At 48.8% G+C, this 17,154-nt stretch overlaps 2 protein-coding genes across 3 annotated transcripts in view; one reads left to right on the forward strand and one right to left on the reverse strand.

Moving 5' to 3' along the window:
- GPR153 (G protein-coupled receptor 153) overlaps window positions 1-17,154 on the forward strand; it is a 60,345-nt gene that overhangs the window by 37,238 nt on the left and 5,953 nt on the right. The gene's annotated exons all lie outside the window — the stretch shown is intronic.
- On the reverse strand, window positions 2,078-6,301 carry HES3 (hes family bHLH transcription factor 3). Its single transcript, XM_083625752.1, has 4 exons — window positions 6,241-6,301; window positions 5,164-5,259; window positions 4,301-4,385; window positions 2,078-3,146 (listed from the first exon to the last, which is right to left on the reverse strand). Exons 1-4 carry the CDS (start codon window positions 6,292-6,294, stop codon window positions 2,743-2,745), a joined length of 639 nt encoding a protein of 212 aa, XP_083481878.1. The 5' UTR covers window positions 6,295-6,301; the 3' UTR covers window positions 2,078-2,742.

A 17,154-nucleotide genomic window follows, 5' to 3' on the forward strand; every position in this document is an offset into this window, starting at 1 on the left:
CCGGTGGGAAGGTAAACGGCGTTTCTGTGCGCTGCTCTGGTTCGCCAGAAGCGGCTTAGTCATGCTGGCCACATGACCTGGAAGCTCAGTGGTGTAGCGTGGGTTGTCAGCACCCGGGGCAAGGCAAGTAATTTGCGCCCCCTAACCCGTGGATTTTAGCACTCGAGCCAGGTAGGGGCAGAGAGCTGCGAGTGCGAGCGTGCCCCCCCCCCGATGTTGCGCCCGGTGCGGCCGGCCCCCCCTGCACCCCCCACGCTACACCACTGTGCCAGCTCCCTCGGCCAATAAAGCGAGATGAGTGTCACAACCCCAGAGTCAGCCACGACTGGACCTAATGGTCAGAGGTCCCTTTACCTTAACAGAAGCCCACGAATCTTCCAAAAGGTAAAGCAACCCACCTCCTGGCTGAGCCTAACACCCTTGAGGTTCTTTCGTATGCATGATGATACAGTCCCTCCCCTGCTATCTGAGCTCTTAAGGACCTCGTGTGAGTCCTACTAGATCAAGCCAAGGGCCCAATTAGCTCAACAGCATCTGTTCACAGCAGCCAGCCAGATTCTCCAAAGAGAAGCCTCTGAAAGCAGGATGGGAAATGCAACAGCCCCTCTGAGTCAAATGAACCTTAATGGCTTCAGGTGCTGACTGAATGACCCAGTTAATCAGCAACCATCTCCAAGTGCCCTTTGTAAATCTCCCTCAATCTTAACCGTAATTAGCACCTCGTATAAAAAAAGCCCCACAGGGAGCCTCAAATGGTTAAGGGAAGGTTTCTCCTCTTCCTTTATTTTTGGCACTCAGGAATAAGCTTCATCTCCCATGATTCTGGCTGCTGTGACAGACAAGGAATCAACCCCAACTCCTGGCCCTTTCAATGAGGCCATTTTAACATGTTCCACAGCAATTGTTGGTGGGTTTCTTCTTTCCCCTAGAATAAGGATTGGGGACAATTGTGCAGGCTGGGGATTGTTCTCTTTCTCATCAGTGTAAGGTGAAGGAAGGATGGGGGAGAAAATGATAGGATTGCACTCCGGGTACTGCAACTGATCCCAAGTCTGCTTAGTTTGCAAAAGGCCTTAAACTCTATGGTGTCTATTCACAGCGGAAACTGTGAGCTCCTTTGCATTTTATAGGCACTGGCCACAGGCTGAGAAGTAGCTAGAAATTGCACATTAGCTTTAGAAAGTGCAAAGAAGAAAACCCTAGAATGGTGACTCATGCAGAGTTGCAACAAGTGCCCTCCTCTCTGGGGGCTGGGTTCTTAAAAAGAGCCCTGATGGATCATGCCCATCTAGTCCAGCATCCTGTTTTCACAGTGGCCAAGGAGGTCCATAAGCAAGACTTGAGCGCAACAGCTTTCTCCTCACTTGGGCTCCCCAGCAACTCGTATCTGGGATGCTGCCTCTGACATGGCAAACGATAGCCTGGTCCTCCATTGAAAACCACCCAAGTTGGGGGCTGTCACTATATCTCACAGGTGGCAAGGTCCAAGCAGCGACCTAGGCTGAAAGTCGAGGGACGCACCAGTAGCTGATTGTAGCCTTCTGAATTATGGAAAAGAGGAGACCCACACCAATTTTGGGGTAAGGCAATTTTTTATTATTATTATTAAAGTTATTACATTGTTTTAGAGTAACTGTACACTAGTTTTATTAAGAAACAGTTTTAAAAAGAAACAGGAGTTATTGATATAAAAGTCAACGTCGTGAAAGCTACATTTTCCTTCGTCTGAGGAGAAATGCACAGAACTACAAAAAAGGAGGTGGGCCTGATCCTGTGAAAAGGTTGCCAACCTTTAAAAAAAAAAAAAAAAAAAAACTAGCTCCAAGGGGCCCTTATCTGGCAGCAATGCTGCTTTCATGTAAACATGTCCCTTGCTGAATCCTGTGACTGCTTAGGGCATAAGAATAATAGAATAGTACAACTAGAGTTGGAAGGGACCCCAAGGGTAATTTAATCCTGCCCCAGTTGTTCTGTCCCCCCCCCAGCTCCCCTCCTCAGCTGGCAATTTCATACTGCCCTGTTCATCCCTCTCAATTTTCCTGGACCCCCCCCCCAAAATTGAAAACAGGGGTTGTCATATTAACTCCTACTCCCAATGTAGGGGCTATGTGCCTTTAACAGCTTTGTAATGGGCAGGAATCCAACAGGTGAAACCTCCTCTTTTCCACTGCCTCTCTGTCCATGGTGAAAACGTTTTTTTCTGACAGGTTTTGTTTTTCTTGCGTTGTCTCCCCGCCCAATTTTAATACCAAATAGGGGCACGGGGCTAGGAAGGATTTTTAAAGCGTCAGAATCCGGTGCCCAACACGGAATGGGGGCTCAGTTCAGACAGGACCAGGTCGTCGTTGAAACTAAACGCTTGGTTCAGTTGGAACCCGGACTCTGGGCCTTTGGGGTCTGGATCGGAACCACCCAGTTTATGCATTTTAAGGAAGAGCAAAGTATCCCTTGTGGGTCCACAGCGTTGATAGAACTCGAGAAATAGTCTCTCCGCCAGTCTTCAAAGCCCCCCTCCCAGCCCCTCAAGCAAACCGTGGTGCCTACAGCGTTTTAGGACGAGTGCCACACACGGAGCCCATGCGTGTTTCCTCGGGAGCAAGCGCCATAGAGATCAATGGGGTTTACTCTCATGTAAATGTACATAGGATGGCAAGTTCCAACCTAGAGCGCAGGCGGAGGCCGGCATGGAGACGCAGCACAAGAGCGCACGGCGAGAGCGCACGGCCAGGGCACACCGGTTTCTTACCAAGGCCGCCACAGCTCTTGGCTCCGCTCAGGGAGCGCCTGCCCGCTCTGGCACCGGTCGCTCCCCGCCTGGCTGCGGCCTCCCGCCGCGGGGAAGGAGACCTCGCACCCTCGGCTCTTCAGCGGCCTCGCTTTCCTGAGAGTCATCGTCGGCCCTCCGGGGCTGCCCAGCGCGGCCAGCCGGGCTTTGGGGAGCGCCGCCTGCGGGTCGCTGTCCGTGGTGCTGAAGACGCCTCCGGCGGCGGCCATGGGCAGAACTCGGGCGAGCTGGTGCAGGAGCTGGAAAGAAGAGGAGCAGGAAGCTTCGCTGGCCGCTTCGGAGCGCAGCAGGAACTGGCGCACTCCTTGGAGGCAGCTCCGAAAACCGGCCTGGTAGTCGGCGCTCTTGGTCAGCGGCACCCCTGGAAAAGGAAAGAAGTCGGGAAGTCGGATGGAGACTGAGCCACTCACGCTCCCAGTCCCACTCGCGCTCCAGAAGTCAAGATAGGGGAGATGGCCGCTCTTTAAGGCTTAAGCCAGTGGCTCGCAAACTTTTTCAGGCTACCGCCCTCTTGGTTCCATAAACTCACCCGCAGTGTGCCCTACTCTATACAAAGCATTATTCAGAATATCTGTTTGCACGACCCACTGAGGAAGAATAAAATTCAGAACAGGAGCAATTAATTGTTTAATCAAATTAAAACTAATTGGTTTCATGAATTCAACAAAATTAATTAGCTAGATCCAGCTTTCCAAAGTCTGGTAGTATTTTACATTTCCAGTGCTGCCACCCCACTCCCTTGCCCCTGCCCCCCAGTTAATCCCACTGTCCCATAGAGAGTGTTCTTGCCCACTTTGGGAACCACTAGAGGTTAATTATCAGAAGCTGTTCTTGTCAGAGGCAGTGAAGGTTCACCTGGACTTCAACTCCCAGTAGCCTCAGACAACATGGCTAATAGCCAAGAATGATGGGAGTTGTAGCCCAATAACACCTGGGAAGCCACCGGGTCGCTATTAATTTCTGTCCTGCAAGAGCCGATTGTGCAAAAACAGTTCTGCTAGGACTCCAGCTGATCTTCCTTTTTTATTTTTGCTCAGAACTGTGATGGTCTGATGATCAGTTACAATTTGCTAGCACTTGTAGCGTTTGGTCAATTAGTCGGTTAATCAGTTATGTCTTTTTTTAATGAAAATGTGTCCTTGAATGATCAGTCAGCAGACTTTTAAAAATGGGGGGGGACGACGACTGTTTTTTAATTTTTAGAAAATATGGCTACTAATTGTGGACAGCAAGCAGCATCTCTTCTGTGTGTGCAGAAAGAGAACGCCTCTTCTGAAACTATGGCTTCTTTGATACATCATTCTAGAAACCCAAGGGACAGTGCAACCCTGTGCATGTCTACTTAGGAGTAGGCTCCATTGAGCTCAAGGGGGCTTAGACCCAAGTGTGTGTGGCATTATAGCTGAAGCAATCCATCTTTTTTGAGGTGTTGCTTTCCCCTATGTCAATCAGCTAAAATGTTAATCTACCAATGCTTCCTTAATTGGGTTCCATGGTTCCATTTGGGGGGCTTACCTTGGTGGGCCAAGGGCTGTAGGCTCTTCATGTACTTTACGCTCAGCTCCAGGATATCTGCCTTCTCCAGCTTGCGTTTCCGGATCTGCAATTTCACCACCAAACCAAAGAAAGCCAAGGGGTTACTGGGGTCGTTTCTGCCTGCCCTGCCCTTAGTGAATGACTTCCCCCCCATAACCCTGTTGGCTTCTCTCTCAGCTGGATCGAAGGATGGAAGTAACTTATTTATTGTCTTTCTATCCCATGTTTAATCCCCACAGCAGCCCTGCGAGGTGGGTTAAGCTGAGAGCCAATGGCTAGCCCCCAAGGTCACCCAAGTAGATTTACCATGGCTGAGTGGGGATTTGAATCCAGGTTTTGGTCTGGAACTCTACACTTCAGGGGGATGAGATGGACCCCTATTTCAACATTGCTGGTTCCAAAGCAAGGATACTGGAGTCTCACCACCCGTCCCCTGATGTGCCAAGCGCCTCCCTTCTCCCGACCCCCACCCCATCCTGCACTTACGAACATCAGAGTCAGCCCTATACTAAGCCAGACCATTGATGCATCTAGTGTGCTATTGTCCTCACTGACTAGCAGCGGCTGTCCAGGGTTTCAGGCAGGAGACATCCCCAGTCCTACCGGGAGATGCCATTGGGGATTAAAACTGGGACCTTCTGCATGCCAAGCAAGTGCTCCGCCACTGAGCTGCTCCGTTCTTCCAACACTGGTTTGATGAAAAAGGTAAAAAGATGGAGGGGGTCCTTTGTGCTTCTGCCTCTGTCATTTTCAAAGTAAAATGTAACCCGCTTCCATGGGGGATAAATTGGCTCCCTGACTCTCCCTCTCTCCTGGAAATGCAAGGGAAGCGGGAGCCTCACCTGGTGGGAGTAGTTCTTTTCCAGCAGAGCTTTGAGTTGCTCTAGGGAGAGGTTGATGCGAGCTCGTCTCCTCTTCTCCATGAGGGGTTTGGAGACCTGAGAAAATGCACACGGGGGGAGGGGAGAATCTATTTATTTATTTTATTTATTACATTTCAATCCCACTTTTCCCCCCTCCAAGGAGCTCAAGGTGGCATGCACGGTTCTCCCCCTCCTAATTTAATCCCAATGACAACAACAACCCTGTGAGGTAGGTTAGGCTGAGAGGCAGGGACTGGTCCCCAAACTTCATGGCAGGGGAGGGAATTAGAACGCTTAGAAGTCCAGCACTCTGACCATTACACTGCACTGCCTTTCAGGTATCAGCCAGGCTTAACTCTGGAACCTAAACCACATTATATCACATAATACCATATTATTACATATTCATTCGTTGCTTACTACAATTTTTTTTTGTCTGAAATGCATTTTTTTTAAAAAAAGGTATACAACTTCTGAAGCAAGAAGAGATGAAGGGACTCCTGAGTGCACACAGAGTGCATTCTTTCCACCACAGAATAAAGACATAGGTGGTGCCGGGGGGGGGCAGAGGGGCAAGCACCCCCCACAAAGGATCTCACTCTCCCCACTTGTCCGCCTCCTGTGGCTGAACTTCTGCCATTTAACAGAGACTGTTTATTATCGTTCAGAGATCTTAATATGTGGGGCACAATTTGCCCACCTAGAAATAAACTTTCCCCCTTCTGTGCCCCCCCCCATATTTTTTGCTGGTGCCCCTACTGCCTACAGACACCTGCAGATTGTGGGTGGGTGGGGAAGAGCTTTCAGGTCAGAACAATATTTTTTTGTCTAGATATTGACTACTGGCTTTTTGCAGTTTCTCCCTGTATAAGCTCAGGGGAATCTCCAACTATTCCTGGCATTGGAAACAGGTGCCATGCTGATCTTGGGGACACATTAACCCCTGGGCTAAAACACATGGCAAAGGGACCCTTTTCTCCTTCCACCCTGGGGAGGGGGGGCAGGTAGGCTGCCCCCTGTCCTTTTGCTCCCATCTGTAGCATCAGACCCACCAACCTTGCGGAAGGAATTGAGCGCCCTCCTCTCTTGCAGTCTGTGGTCCGTACCCATCCTGCATCCTCTGCCCTCTCTGCACCAAGGAGGTGGCATTTTATCTCCGGAGTCGTTTTTCCATTTCAATGGGTCCATTCAGGCTGGGGAACCTCCCCCGCAAAGGGGAGGGAAGTGGTGGAAGGTGGAGGAGAGGGTAGCGGCTTGCAGAGAGATGGAGGGCGGGATACAGGCATTTGGATCTGCCTGCATCAAACGGCTTTCAGGTCCTGCTCTAAGGACAGATTTTTTTAATCATGCGTTTTGCCTACTTAGAAACATCGAGGCCTTTGGGGAGAAGAAGAGGGGCTTGGTGGTGGAAGGCAGCAACACCCACCCCACGCCCCTGGTGAATTGTTCCTCATTGTAATGTCCCTCGAGCATGTACAAAGCGCTTTCCCATTTCAGTGGAATAAATGCACAGCCTACAAACAAGCTAGGATCAGGAGGGAAGCCAAAGCGGACCCCAGAACCTCTTTGTTGATCAGTTAAGCACTTGCTTAACCCCAGGGACGACTGCTTTGAAGGCTCAAGTGGGGATTGTTTTGTCTCCTGTAAAAACACCCAGGCCAAATAATTGTGAGTTGATTATGGCACTTGGATCCTGGCGCTTGCTTAATCCAAATACACTGGTGGTTGGGGGACAAATCCTAGACAAAGCAGCCAATCAACAGCTGAATCAGGCTTCAGCCCTAAGCGCAGCCCATTTAACTCATGACCTGAAATATAGGATTGCGTTGTAAGTCGCCAAATGTTGGTATTCTCCCTTCCCATTCTCATCCCAGCCCTTCCTCCTCTTGGTGCTGTGGTTCGAGGAGTGTCAGACAAGGACCTGGGAGAGACCAGGGTTTGAATCCTCTCTCGGCCGAAGCTCACTGGGTGACCTTGGGTCAGTCACAGACTCTGGGTCTCTAACCTACCTTACAGGGTTGTTGTAAAGATGAGGTGGAGAACCACGCGCAGTGCCTCGATAAAAGAAATGTTTAGGGCTCCCTTGCAGTTGAAGAGCCAGGATCCAAAACCTTCCTCTCAGGGGGGTCTCCCTGAGTGGCCATCCATCCGCACATTTCATGCTGGGGACGAAGGAGGAGAGCTGGACAATGTAGCAATTTTCTGCCTTTTTGTGACTGTAAAAGAGCGTAGCCGCTCTCGCTGAGCTCCGCCTGGACATGTGTCCCATTAAAGCATGGCAGCGAGGACGCAAGGAGGGGAAAGGGGGGGCAGGCACACCGCTTGCTGTTAAGTGGTCAGGAATGCCCCACTTTCCCCTGTCCTCCTTTCTCATCTCAGGGAACCCCCAGGGGATAGGACTCTGCTCAACTCCCTCTTGGCTGCAAGGAAGACGTAGCTCAGTGGCAGGGCACTTGTCTTGCATGCAGAAGGCCCCGGGTTCAATTCCCCACAGGGTCTCCAGGTGGAGCTGGGAAAAGACTCCCTGTTTGAAATATTGGAGAGCTGCTTCCAAGTCCGTGTAGACGCTACTGAGCCAGATGGAACACAGCAGTCCGACTCCATGTATGGCAGCTTCCTATGTCCCTGCAGCGTTTTCTACACTTCCTTGCATTTGCTGGTGTTTAAGACACCCCTGCAAGGTAGGCCATCGCAAGTGGTTACCTGAGATGTGGACATTCGCCAAAGACCACCTCAGGGCTTTGTGGCAGAGGCAAGACGAAACGGGGGGGCTTCCAGACTCACAGCAGAACCCTCTTTCTTCCCATCACACCCCACACTTTCTTCCCTGGGGTCGGGGATTGGCATCAGAGCTGCTTCTTTGTGCCAGGGCTGAGCCACAGGAGACATGACGTGTGCCTCTGAGCATGTGCAGAGTGCTTTCACTCAGGCCTTAGTAGAGAGGATGCTAACTAAAGATAGATTTTCCATGTTGACTGGCAGTCTACCTTTGAAGCAACAAATACTTGGGTGTGGGATGAACTAGAGGGGAAGGCCGATCTCTTAATGTCCTGCTTGCGGGTTTTTCCAGAGACACCTTATCTTACACGGTGAGGAAGCGTGACTTTTGGGTCTGATCCAGCAGCACCTTCCTTGCATTTCATTTGTTTATTTAGGGATTAATAGTTGTACTGAAGTTTTCTGTACATTAAATAGTGGGAGGGGTTTGATTCTTTGCTTTTGCAAGAGAGCATAACTGAGGCAAGAGGTTTAGAATGGGTGACTAACAGCTAGGGAAGGAGGACAAAATTGCAGAGCACCTCTCATTCTTCTAGTGATGCAATTCACGAAATCAATTTCTTGCAAAGCTGGGAAGCTATGTACGTTTGGAATAATCCCCCTCCCCTTTTTACAGTACTGCTATATTTTGGACATTGCTTGATGTTTTCTCTTCTGTATAATCACTAGGTTCTTAATCCCAAGAAGAATAAGAAAGAAGATTGAAAGAGGATACACTTTCCTAGGCAGGCTTCGATGATCTCGGGGTTCCTTGCCCCTGGACCTTGTGACTGCATTTTTTGGGGGGTGGGAGGCTGGGTTGTTTCCCTGCCTCCAAAGTGCACATGGGAAATGAGCTTGGCTGGGGAGGGGGGAGGCGTGGCCCTAATTCTCCTCGCCCCAGGCCTGCCCCATGAAGCCTGAGTCTCCTGTTGAGGAACCCATTCACTGCCACCGCCTCCATAATAGGCGATTCGCTTTGGTGCCTCAGACAAAAACCCCAGATGTTGCCAGGCGCGGCCTGGCGGTGGGAGCCGGGCTGCTGCTGCTGGTGGTTTGGTGGGGAAAACAGATGAGGGGAATGCCAATGACTATCCATGCTTGCCCCCCCCCCCCAAGCTAAGGCAGGCACGCCTGCTCTGAAATTGTAAATGGAAGCCAGCTTGGCTGGAGATGGGGGCCTCCTGGCCATTGGATGGCCCAGAGGTGGCCAAAGGAAGTCTCCCCCCTGCCTGTAATTTGTCCTCCCTCCCTCCCAGTTTCTTAAGGATACTGTCTGCTAACCACACACACTACAGTTGGAAGTGGGGGGGGGGTCACAAGGAATAAGGGAGCTTTTATTGCTTTGCCTGCAATCCGGCTGAACAATGTCAGCAAGTGGGACCCTCCAAGCCAGGCTGAAGGGCCTCCCAGTTCCTTATTCAGCCCCCGAGATGTGTTGAAACAAACAAAAGTCTGGTGTCTTTAGAAAGACTTAACCCATTTTATTATGGCGTGAGCTGAGGTCTGCTGGTGTCCCAGTTCCTTCTTCCTGGCTCCCAGTTCCACAATCAGCACTCGAAGTACATCATAGCCTGAACTGGAGGGGGCACAACTCTGGACCCCCGACATTGAGATGTCCCCAAATCATAGGTCTGCCTGACTGGGAGGTTGTTCCTTCTTCTGATGCACTTGGTCCAAAGCTTCCAAACAGGGATCTGGATGTTTTGCACCCCAAAATAATTATGGTGTCAATCCAAACCATGCACTCCAAGTCCTGGCATCCTCTCCATCCCAAAGCTGATTCCCCCCCCCAAAAAAATAACCCAACCTCACTCTCAAAGCTGACATCTGTTCTATGACAGAAGTAACCAATATGGCCCTCTCCAGATGTTCTGAAACAGAGAAGGAGCCTGCCTTAGTGTGCAGACTTTTGGGAAGGCCCAAAGGAGTCTGTGGGGAGATTAGGCTAATTCTTTCTGCTCCAAAAGTATTTACATTTGACAGTGAGAGTAGCACAGCAGCTGAAAGGTGGATCTAGAATCCGGGCAGCCCTGGATTCAAATATGATCTCAGCCACAAACTTGCTAGGGTTGCCTTTTTTATACTCAAAGGATGGGGAACCTGAGGCCCTCTCTATCAACATTTCCCAAACTTGGGTCTCCAGCTATTTTATATTTTTGGACTACAACTCCCATCATCCCTAGCTAGCAGGACCAGCGGTCAGGGATGATGGGAACTGTAATCCAAAAACAGTTGGAGACCCAAGTTTGGGAAACACTGCTCTAGATGTTGCTCAACTCCAACTCCCATCATCCCTGGCTATTGACCATGCTGGCTGGGGCTTATGGGAGTTGGAGTCCAGCTACACCTGGGGGTGTGGGAAGAGGTTCCCAACCCCTGCTGTATCCACTTTCCTGAAAACATCTCAAAGTTAATTCTGAGTAGACAGGCAGAATAGAAGATTGTTCAACTTAAGCACACCACTCTCAGCTTCCATCTGCAACAGAGAAAAGAATACACGCATGCAAGTATATCCACCTCTGTAATCCTCAGAACAGCCCTGTAAGGTGTTAACACCTCTGCCTGCCAAGGTGTTCTGCATTACTCATAGCTTGCAGATTCCTCCATCAACAGAAACTGGCACAGTGCAGTTAAAACACCAAGTGACACAGGGAATCCGTCTCAGATCAAGGCATAGAAGGGGTTGGGGGATGAGGACAGACAAGTAGCTAGCTAGAAACCTCATTAGATGATCCTCAGGGTCCTTTCCAACTCTATGATTCTGTGTGAGGCTACCTTTGAAGGTGACCCAGAAACTGCAACTAATCCAGAATGCGGCAGCTAGACTGGGAGCAGCCGCAGAGACCCCATAACGCCAGTCTTGAAAAACCTACATTGGCTCCCAGCACGTTTCCAAGCACAATTCAAAGTGTTGGTGCTGACCTTTAAAGCCCTAAACGGCCTCGGTCCAGTATATCTGAAGGAGCGTCTCTGCCCCCATCATTCTACTCGGACATTGAGGTCCAGAGCCGAGGGCCTTCTGGCGGTTCCCTCACTGCAAGAAGCCAAGTTACAGGGAACCAGGCAGAGGGCCTTCTTGGTAGTGGCACCCACCCTGTGGAACGCCTTCCCACCAGATGTCAAAGAGAACAACTACCAGACTTTTAGAAGACATCTGAAGGCAGCCCTGTTTAGGGAAGCTTTTAATGTTTGATCCATTACTGTATTTTAATATTGTGTTGGAAGCTGCCCAGAGTGGCTGGGGAAACCCAGCCAGATGGGCAGGGTATAAATAATAAATTTGTTGTTGTTGTTGTTGTTGTTGTTGTTGTTGTTATTTATTATAAGAAGAGCCCTGCTGTGTCAGGCCAATGGCCCATCTTGCTCAGCATCCTTGTCTCACAGTGGCCAACCTGACTCTTGCAGGAAAACTTGGAAGCAGGATCTGAGTACAAGAGCACCGTCCCTTCCTGTGGCTTCCAAAACTGGCATTCAGAAGCATTTACCACCTCCATCCCTGGAGGGATAGCATAGTCATCTTGGCTAGTAGCCATTGATAGCTTTCTCCAATTTATAAGCTCCCCTCCCAGCCGAGGGCTGTTTCTCCAAGGCCACTTTGCCTCATACCCTCTTAGGGGATTTTATTTGGGGGGGGGGGGTGAGTGGGCAGCAAGCTCTGCATCCTACTTGTCCATATTGGCCTTGAAGTTTTAGGAGGAACCCTGTTTTTCTCTGTCCTGGAGCAGGATGAGGATCAGGAAGAAGGCAAGTCCCCCCCCCCGCAAAAAAATCTCTCCCCCCAGAATCTCCCTGCTTGCTCTGTGTAGTCCAGAGTCAGCCTGTGCCTGGGGAGATTTGTGGGGGGGGGGGAGTTAGATGAGGCTTGTCTGTGTTCCTCCAAACAGATGGGGGGGGCTTCTCTCCCACCCGCCCTGGTAGCCTGTCTGCCCCTTTCATGGGGGAATATTGATGTGTTCTCAGGAAGGACAGCATCTTACACCGTGGAAAATCGTGGCCCGCCCCACAGTCTTTCAGTGTTGTGAGTTGAGACCCCCCCCTTCCAAATAGCCAGGCACTCTGCTGGGGGGGGGCACTTGGTTTCAACCCACCTTGCACAGACGTCCTCTTGGAGGGTCTTGGCTAAAGAGTAGGAGGGAGGCAGTTGGTGTATTGTATAAAGGGCCTGTGAACTAGAAAGCAAATGTGGGGTGAAGTGGGGTGGAGAGGATAGTTATTCAGCCCCCCCCCCGCTGCTCAATTGCTGCAAAGACTGAAGGCTGGGGAGGGGGGCAGGCTGAAGCTGCTTAGGGTAGGATCCCATAGAATACCCCTTGCAGCACCCCCTCCCCAAATCTGAGGCGTACCCTGGTGGGCGCGTCTGTGCCCCCAAACTGCCTTGTTATCAAATCTGTTAAGTCTGATTTCTTTGATCCGAGACGGGTTTGCCTAAAATAAGAAGGGTGACACAAAATAAAAGGGGGGAAGGGTTAACATATAGCGGAAAACCCCAGGATGATATAGGTACAGAATAAAATGAGAAATCGTTTCAGCACCTTTTGCTGGGAGCAGAGTAAACTGCCTTACACTGAGTCAGGTTCTTGGCTGATATAGCTCAATGTTGCCCACACTGACTGGCAGCAAGGGCTCTTCAGGCTTTCAGGCAAGGGTCTCTCCGAGGCTTACAGGGAGCTGCTGTTGGGGATGAAACCTGGGACCTTCAGCATTCCAAACAGGTGCTCTGCCGCTGAGCCGAGGCCCTTCCCACTCCTGCCTTGCTTGCAATATTCGCACCTGTGCAGAATCTTACCATCCTAATGACGAACAGCAATAATAGAAGCACCCACACGACTGCTGCTGAACGCAACATACACATTAAACGTTACACTCGTACATGCAACACGACGCGATGTGGGTCACGTGACAGCTTTGTTGTTATGCATGCGGGGTTTGCTTCCGAAAACGTACAAACACAGACGAGGCTGTGTTGGCACATACAGGCAAAAGGCAGGCGCGGATGTCCGTAGGCAATTGAAAATACAGTGGTACCTCAGGTTAAGAACTTAATTCGTTCTGGAGGTCCGTTCTTAACCTGAAACACCACTTTAGCTAATGGGACCTCCTGCTGCCGCCGCGCCACCAGCGCGCAATTTCTGTTCTCATCCTGAAGCAAAGTTCTTAACCCGAGGTATTATTTCTGGGTTAGCGGAGTCTGTAACCTGAAGCGTCTGTAACCCGAGGTACCACTGTACTCACTTTGTGTCACAAGTTTACAAGCCGTCCTTCATAACTGTGCGTGCGTTGAGCTTGAAATATTGTTAAGAATGACATAAAACGATGCCAAATAGACGGGGCCCCAGGGATTTTGTACTGGTTTTCTCCACCCTCTGCGGTCCTGGAGATACGCATGTGTGAACATGGCCAAGGAACCTTTGCATTGCAGGGGGGTTGGCCTAGATGAGCTCTGGGGGTGCCTCCCGACTCTACGATTCTATGAGACCGCATGTGCTGGGATGGTGGGCGGAGATGTCCAGCTGAAAAGGACAGCAGGCTGAGGCTTAGCTAGCGCCTGCCTTTGTTAGGGACACCTCCTGCCTCTCAGGGAGCAATTTGTTAGCTAATGATCTGTTTCCTTGCCATAAAGCCCCCATGGTTTCCCCTTCCCCCCCCAAGAAAAAAAAGCTTTCTCAAAAGGGATCTTCTATTAGCAACCCAATAAGCCTTGTTATGTTGATGCCCAGCCAAAGGACCCAAAGCCCACTTGGTGGAGCCTTGGAGGGTAATTAAACAAGAGGCTGCAAAGCTGGTCTTCTATTAACCAGCCCCAGGCTCTCCTGCCTCACTTTTGGCATTCGGTGGGGTGAAAAGAGAGCCATGCGCTCCCTTTTTCTAAACTGACTGAGGTCTAACTGGGGCCACGGGAGGAGGGCTGGTTCCAAAGGCAACATCAGGCAGAACTCTCCTAGGATTGTAGAATCTCAAGAGTCATCTCACCCAATCCCTTATAATGCAGGGATCACAGCTAAAGCATCCCTGACATGGCAGAAATGACCGGCAGAATCCGCGACCAGGGAGAAGAGTCGGCAGAAGAAGATTGGAAGAAATTTAAGGACTATTTACAGAAATACTGCAAAATTAATGAACTCTGAAAGATGCTGGATTGAACTTATGTGGTCTCTAGCTGTTATGATAAAAATAATTGGGATTAATATTGTTTAAGTCATAAAATTTAAAAAGTTGATTGGAAAATAAGGTGTTAGTTAAAAGGAATGTTAAGAGATTAGGATTTGCTGGATTAACAATTTGAACTAGAAAACAAGAAGGGGAGGTATGAGGAAGTCAAAGAAACATGTCATTGAAAAACTGTTATTGAAATTGATTTGTTTTTACTATTTTTTTTCTTTTTCTTTTTGTGTTTGTATAAAATTGGAAAATTCAATAAATATTTATAAAAAAAAAAAATAAAGCATCCCTGACAGATGGCCACCCCACCTTTGATATACCATATTTTTTTTAAAAAAATATTTTTATTAAAGATTTTTTTGATTTACAAAAGTACATGCCTTGTCTCTTTTTTTCAAGTTTTACAGTCTTTTCTACAGATCTGTTACAACAGATCTGTTGCTATGAGACTTTAGCGCTGAGTACAGTATAAGGTCGGGAAAAAGAGGGGTGGCGGCGGCAAAATTTGTATTTATTTTTTTTTTGCTGTGTATTTGTGGGGGTTTCGTGTCGCCGTCCACTAGATATGTTCTCTTTCTATTCGCTTGTTACATTTCCTTGGTTGGGGGCCCAGGGTATGGTTGGTTGTCTGTGTTTGGCTGCAATGGGATTTGTTTGCATTTGTGCGTGGGGTGGGGGGAGTCTTGTTGGGTCAAGTAAGCCAGATTGATTCGTATGCTGTTGGTGGGTTCTTGTTGTTGCCTTGTTGGGCTGTGTATGTGACAAAGGGGAGCCGTACTGGGGTGAAGGCGCCTTCTTTGTCCCTTGTGTCAGTCTCAGTTTATTGGTTAGCTTTTCTAGCAAGGCTGTGGAACAGTTAAGATAGTTCTTCCTAATATTTACCGGTAGTTGGCATCTCTTCCCTTGCAATTTGAATCCACTTGCACAAGTAAACCTGCTTTATGCAACTTTGGATGCCCTTAAAATTCAGCAAGGTGGGCCAGATGATGGAAGAGGGCTGGGCATGTTAAGCAAGGTTGGAGATGATAGATAGATAGATAGATAGATAGATAGATAGATAGATGATAGATAGATAGATAGATAGATAGATAGATAGATAGATATCCTGACCTGGCCTGCAGCACAATCTGTTGCTAATTCTTCGCGGGTGCACAGAGAAGCAGGAGGCTGTAAATAAGTTGGCAAGCTTAAGGTGACATCCTTTCCCAGAGGACATGGAAGCAGGGCAACAGGCGGCTGCAGTTGTATCTATCCAGTTCCTAGCTCTGAAGGCATGTGTTCATCAAACCAGATGTTGGTGTGATGCTGATGCCCAGGTGGCTTTTACATCCACCACTTCTAGCTGCGTTCCTCTTCTCTCTGATTCTCAGGCAGAAATCCAACCGGTGAAACTGTCCCCCCATCACTGCATCTCTACATGAGATGAGAGGCAATCTGCACCTGTTGAATGTCCATCCTACAGACAGGTGGGGAGAGAGGGGGCTTTGTCCTAACCAGAAGCCTTCAGATTGTTAGCGTTCATTGCACAGAATGAAAACCAGTCCTCTGAATCCAGCACACAACCTATTGCCAATTGCAAGCATAGTCCCAGTTAACCAGTCTGGGGTGGGGGGGTGGGGGTGGATAGAAAGGATGGTTAGTACGGCACCTGGAACCTTTGAAAACTAAGGTGCAGTTGATGCTGACAACTGGGCTGCCTTCAGGGGGAACTGTATTTTAATTGCTGGTTCTAAAAGTGTTTCAACTATTGCTCTTAACCAGTTTGCTTTTATTACTTTTCTGTTTTATAATTATGTTTTTAGATGTCGGAAGCCACCTCAAATCCCAGCCTGGGAGAAAGGCAGGGTATAAACACATTAAATAACAAACAAACAAACAAACAATCTCTAATTCCAGAACAATGAACCCCCCAACCCCACCACCACCCACCAAAGAATAACTTTATAACATGCATAAGCGTAACAGTAATAGTGGAGAGATTGCTTCTGAGGTCGTAGGGAGTACATTTCTGTTACAGAGAAATAATAATCTCTCTATTCCCCTCCCTCGGCCCCAAAACTCCCTCCAAGTTAGACAGCATAAATAGAGTTTTGTGTTATAGTCCAGCACCTTGGACAGTATTTAATTTTAATTAAAAGCAAGCCAGCACTCTGAAATATATAACAACATCAAGCATTTCTACAGCACATTTAAAGTTCGAAATGTATCGTGCGCATCCTTTGATTTATCCATTCATTTGTAAAAAAATAATAATCTCTAAACCAATTAACATTAAAGAAGACCTAAGCTTGCGCAGGATATTAGATGAAAACATAACATAATTAAGCAGAAAATTAGAGAAGTCTCAAGCTTGCATACCATTTTAGATAAAAACAGAACAGAACAGAATTAGGCACAAAATTGTGTGCTCTCCCCACCCGTAAAAATTGTACACATTAAAATCCAGACGGAAGTGCAAATAAAGTAATAAATGAATGCAGAGATACAGGAGCAGACCTTAAGGAGTCAGGAAAAGCCAACGGTCAGGCGGAGAGGCATGTATAAAGCCAGGAAGGGACATAATTGTTTGGCTATTTCTGTCTCATGGAGTAGAGTGGGTTGATGCCAGCTAAACTGTACTCGGGAATATTAAGCCCATTGAAATGAAAAGGCCTTGTTCCTGAGTAAGTATGCATCACATCAGGCTGAATGGCTGCTGTGAGCTGCTCCCTCAAGCCCAATGCAACTTACACCTGAGTAAACCCGCGCAGGGCTGACCTGTGGCTGGGGCAGGATCTGAACGCTGCCGTTTTAAACCCACATTTCGAACCACTGTGCAAATTGTAAGCAACGCTCAAATTCTTGCTTTTGAAGCGTGATGAGTTGAGGGTCCATCTCTCCCCCCCCCCGAAAGTCTTCAAATAGCCAAAGCTTTTTTTAAAAAGGGGCTCATGAGCTCAGGAAGGACCATGCCTGCCTTTCCTTGCTTGCCTCCCACCTCCTCCCTGATGCCGGCCAATCCCCAACAGTCCCCCAATTTGCTCCACCATTATTTTAATTACATGGATATTT

The sequence above is a fragment of the Podarcis filfolensis genome, assembly GCF_964270895.1.
Source record: "Podarcis filfolensis genome assembly, chromosome: 8".
Lineage (NCBI taxonomy): Eukaryota > Metazoa > Chordata > Lepidosauria > Squamata > Lacertidae > Podarcis > Podarcis filfolensis.

Coding starts and splice junctions, on each gene's coding strand:
- HES3 (XM_083625752.1), bottom strand. CDS start 6,294: ATGGGTACGGACCACAGACTGCAAGAGAGGAGGGCGCTCAATTCCTTC. Junction 5,260..6,240: donor CGCTCAATTCCTTCCGCAAG/GTTGGTGGGTCT, acceptor GCATTTTCTCAG/GTCTCCAAACCCCTCATGGA. Junction 3,147..4,300: donor ACAGCCCTTGGCCCACCAAG/GTAAGCCCCCCA, acceptor TTCCTTTTCCAG/GGGTGCCGCTGACCAAGAGC.